Below are 5,000 nucleotides of genomic sequence, written 5' to 3'. Positions count from 1 at the left end.
AAGTATCATAATTCCCTTGACGCTGAGATAGCTCTGTTTTGATTGGTTTTTACAACAGTGGGCGTGCTGAATGTCCCAAGGGAGATTGGCTTTTACAACAGTGAGCGTGCTGAATCTCCCAAGAGAGGTGTTCTATAAATAAATCTACTCGGGAAAGGGTTTACTCCGAGGCCAAGTATGGGAGATAGAGGCTCCTCTTAATGAGCCCCTGCATCCTACCATTCTTGTTGGAATGATGACGAGATGTAAAAGGGATGAGCACGAGAGCTGATACCTCACATCGAATCTCAAGAAGCATGGGATCAAGGCCCTGGCGTATCATGGGAACTGACGGTGAATTAGCGATGGAAAAGAGTTTGAGAAAGGTATTTTCAATAGATGCTGTGCCACCCAGCAGTGCAAGCATCCATTTGCGATGTTTTGAACACTTCAGTGGGATATGCTGTTTCACTTAAAGAAAATGGAACAGCCTAAAGAAAAACAACGTTACATAGTCAGAAGAATCCTGGGTGGAGACTCCACGGAAAGAGAGTTAAAGGATTGGTTGATGTGGAGGATGGCGAGATTGACAAGGAATGAGAGAACATACAGAAAGAGCTTTCCCCTGCATTTTCTGTGTGGATGATGTCGACAAAAGGGAGAATTAGATCGCACACGGAAACCATTCGCAAGTGCATGCTGAAATCCGTGAGGATCCGTGCTGGCCTTAGCAACCCTCCAAACAAGTTCGACAATCAGAGGAGTGAGGCTATCAACAATGTAGTGAAAGAAGAAGGCATGAGGAAAGGAACCGACCAGATCCACATCCATGAGCTTATAGAAGAGAGAGTGGTTGAAGATCAAAGAGATGGGCTGATAAAAGTTATTGGTTGCATGGGCGAATACCGTTTAGCTAGGTTGAAGATTTCAAGGAAAAGACAGTCTTTCCTTCACAGTGGTCCCAGATGACAATCGAGCAGCGGTATGTGAGAGGATCACTTCTCTCTTTTCTGCTTGTAAAACGTGTGGCATTTACAAAATGAGGGGTGGTCCACAGGCGTAGTCCATGGACCGGGTCCATAAGGGTGCTCCATGCTTTGCATAAGTCCTGCGAGCCTTGTTTCGTGGATTACCAATCGACCGTTATGGTATTTTGCGAAACAAGGGATCTAGCGAGGGTAGTTTTCCAAGAGAGGGCTAAATTGTCGTGTCATCTGTAAGCCAGTGTTTGGTTTATCTAAGAAGGAAATTTTCGAAGGCAGAGCGCCTATAAAAATACTTTGCGAGCCTTGTTTCGCCGTTTACCAATCGACCGCTATTGGTATTTTGCGAAACGGTGGATCTAGTGAGGACAATAAGCACTTAATGACTGGCCCCAAGGGAAACAGTGAGTTTTGTTTCCCCGAGACCCTCAATGTTCCCCGAAGCGAAGCCGAGGGAAACATTGAGGTCGAGGTCGAGAACTCAAAATAGAACAATACACAGATAAAAATTATTTGCTTGACGTCGGCTGGCGTACAGATTTGCCGCCGTTTCAAAGGTGCACGACCTGTTCACGTGTGAGTCGAAAGTTCAAGTTGTTGTTGCCCTAGAGCGTCATGAAGTTTTGTTCGCCTTAGGGCATCATGAAGTTTTGACCAATGACACGTGACACGTCACGGTTCTCCTCCAATCAGAAAACGTATTTGAGTTGGGAGGTATAACAATAACTGTTAGTGCCCGGCCGTCGTTCACTCTTGCATGTGTAATAAACTTCTTTTTGCTTTGTTTTGTTTCGTTTCGTTTCGCCGAATACCGTAAGCCCATTAAAAAGCTCACAGGGATCATTCAGTCCATATAAGCCAACATCTTGCCTTCTTCTATTTCCTAAAATAATCTTCAAAAATATCCTCTTGGACAAATTTGCGAATCCAGAAAAAAAACAACCCGTCAATCAAACTTCAAACATGTCTTTAAGTTAAATTGGGGGTGTGTTACGTAACCATTTGTGAAAGCGTTCTGGGTTTTATCTATCTCTTTGTAAATGATGTTTTGACCTCTCCTCAGTTCGCATTTGCCCAGTTGGTGATAGATTCCTCAGGATAAAAAGGTGATTTCGAACCGTGTGGGCAAGGCGCAAGCCGCCCTCGAGGGATTCTCACGTCAAATAGTTCTCGATCTCGACCCCGTCAATTCAGTGGTATTGTCTGAATAACTGGAATATTTCTTCTCGGATCTCAGATATGCAGACATCGCTTGAATATCTTTTGCTGGTTGCTTCTTATCAGTTAGCTCGCGCACCATCCTACTTAACGTAAACTTTGACCACTTTTATCTCGAATAAACAAAAGCCAAGAAGAGCCGTATGGATAAAATGTTAAATAAACAGAGTCACGGCTTTCAGTTGAATAAAACAATAATGCTGCTTGGTAAATCTTCAATTTCAAAACAAACAAGCGTTCGTCCTTTCTCTCAGTTAACTTGGAAAATGCCTACCAGTCACGGAAAAATATGGAGAACTTTACTTTCTTTACTTTAAAAATTAGCTTTGTAACAGTGCGGTTGAAGGTACCAATTGCCTCCAAAGTATGAGAAATCTGCCGTTTTGGGTGATTCCGCTTATACATACCAGAATAGAGTTTAAGAGGCTTAAAATTTGCTAATCCTGAGTATGAAATCAATACTCTGCTAAGTAACAAATAGCGTCTTTTTTTAACTGGTAACTTATCTGTCATTGCTTTGGCGGTGATCCTAATACGGCTCAATTATTGTTTTGTCTTCAGTTCAACTCTCGATCCAATCTCAAAATTCTGTTTCTCATTTTTTCCCCTATGGTCGAATTTTTGATTTGACAGATTAGAATCCTGAAAATACACGAATACAGATACCATCCTGTCATGGAAGTTGAAGTTATTGTGACTGACTGACAAAAAGGGTGGAAAACGATTTAAGAACAATAGCGGCCAAACTTTCGTATTCGTATGAAGTTAAAATTAAAACCGAACGAGCCAATTTAGTGACTAAGCAGGGACGGCGGAACGTATTTTGTATTGGGGTGGGGGGCGGAGGGTGGAGGTGCTAACAAGCAAGCACCGGGGCTGCGAAATTGGGGCTGCTGAAGTCCCCCCAACCCCTCCCCCGTCCCTGCTAAGTGAAACAAATATAAGCACATAAAAAGGTTTTTAGAAAATTTCGAAGGTCATCGACATCTCCTGATAGATTTTAAGGCGAGTAAGAAATGTTCCCTGTGAGCTTTCGTCATGTTTCATTTTTCTTGGTGTGATTGGCGAGGAATGTTGTTTTTGAAGGCCGTCTATTTTCTGTCATGTGCAACAAGGTCTCTTACCTAAATGGCAGGATTCATTATCAAATCTTTCCTTCAGTACTGCATCAGTTTGGTCACAAATATTAATATTCTTTTTTCCTGAAAGGCCTGAAAGGAAAAAGAGCGAAACGATTGTTTGAAATCAAACGGTCTGCGATTGACCAGTGAAGCCCTGATTAAGCAGGAAGTTGATGAGCTTCTTAAAAAATAATTAGACAACTGCAGGCAACAGTGACATTTTAAAGCAAAGCTCTCGAAGCCGTAAGCAGTGTTTATAGATTATTCGTGAGTCTGAAGAGCCCTAAAAATGCCATGGACAAAACAGAAAGTGCCTGCAATTAATGTAGGCTTCCGAGGTAATCATCTTTTTTGCACTGCCTAGCCAGGAAATAGCACTAGCCACTATTAAAAATGAGATGCGCAGTATGGTCGTCACTAATTTACATCAATACCTGGATCCAAGCACATGTCGTTATCTTCGTATGTGGAACAATTGAAGACATCAACATCAGGCCACGAATGATTATATACTTGCATTACTGGCTCACAGCTGTCCCGTATGGTTGAGCAAAATGATCTGCAGACCCGAATGGGAATTACGTGTTCATTTTCCCCAATCTGGACTGGGACGCATATTGGAGCGAAGATACCACACAAGAACAGTTTGAGTCTATGATGACATCGTCCCACAAGTGGCTCCCAATCACGAAGGCCTTCCATAATCTCAGTTTCAGTTCTTTGGTTTAAACCATTTGGTACTGTCATTTTCGAGTAATTCGTTGCCTCCGTCAAGTTCCTACAATACGGAAGAACATTTAGGCACCGATACTCGCTTTGTTTGTCGGCCTGTGAAGACTGAATGCATATCAGGATGGTGATGGTCCAACACACGGTAAGCGGAATCATTTTGATGATCCAAGCCGACGACCTTTCCTCCGATTCTTCCAGACGCAAGTAAACTAATGCGTGCTTTTAAGAGAAGTGGGCAGTGGGCGGTGCTTGTATAGATATTGATCAAATTTCCACCTTCTGAAAAGGACAAAAGCCACTGTCAATCACTCCAAGGGTTACAAAAATATGTGAAGCATATGCGCGTGGCATTTATTGATGCGCCACAACTTTAATTGTAATAACCGTCAGCTGAGCCCGAATGAATCTAATCAACCATCGTTTGTTAAATATTCACCTAAAAAGTTCTCATTTGAACTCCTGGACTGGGACTCGCCATTGGGAATGTTACGCCCACCCTATAAAATTGCAAAGCATGTATACTTGGCCTTGATACAGTGCTAATGAATTGTCTGTCTTCTTTGGATTGTATTTGATCTGTTTCACTTCTGGAGTCTGCATTTAGGGCGTTCTTTTGAGCAATTGTCTTCCCACGAAGCTTAAATGCATTAATTACCATCTAGTGATAATAGCGATGTGCTGAAATTTTTTACACCTTAAAGTCATCAAAACCTTTTAATGACTAGAATTTTTTGCATGGGTAATCCAATGACAATAGACGCTATAGAGCATTCGACAAAAACCTGCGCTTCTTGATACCATTTGCCCTGCCCACCTTCTATAAAGCATTTAGCGTTTGTCTGTTTTTATTGTCTCAAGAAACAAAAGAGACTAATGAGACTCGCTTTTTAGCATGTGCAAAAGCTTCGTCCTGGTTGTGCTATCTTAATTTTTTGTCATTTTTCATCTACTTCAACACTCTAGATAT

At 42.0% G+C, this 5,000-nt stretch overlaps 1 protein-coding gene across 6 annotated transcripts in view; it reads right to left on the bottom strand.

Moving 5' to 3' along the window:
* LOC138006626 (secreted frizzled-related protein 1-like) overlaps nucleotides 1-5,000 on the bottom strand; it is a 22,749-nt gene that overhangs the window by 2,893 nt on the left and 14,856 nt on the right. For 2 of the 6 annotated variants that reach the window (XM_068853087.1, XM_068853107.1), the window contains exons 2-3: nucleotides 3,736-4,312; nucleotides 3,305-3,391 (exon numbers count right to left, since the gene is read on the bottom strand). In XM_068853087.1, the coding sequence (XP_068709188.1) occupies nucleotides 3,305-3,391; nucleotides 3,736-4,189 (541 nt within the window). In that variant the 5' untranslated portion in view covers nucleotides 4,190-4,312. Of the gene's footprint in view, nucleotides 1-3,304; nucleotides 3,392-3,735; nucleotides 4,313-5,000 lie in introns of those variants that run through there. The other 4 variants (XR_011123913.1, XR_011123914.1, XM_068853097.1 and 1 more) reach the window with 3 other exon arrangements.

This window comes from Montipora foliosa, chromosome 1 (genome assembly GCF_036669935.1).
Source record: "Montipora foliosa isolate CH-2021 chromosome 1, ASM3666993v2, whole genome shotgun sequence".
Classification (NCBI taxonomy): domain Eukaryota; kingdom Metazoa; phylum Cnidaria; class Anthozoa; order Scleractinia; family Acroporidae; genus Montipora; species Montipora foliosa.
This window is presented reverse-complemented; position numbering and strand designations above follow the sequence as displayed.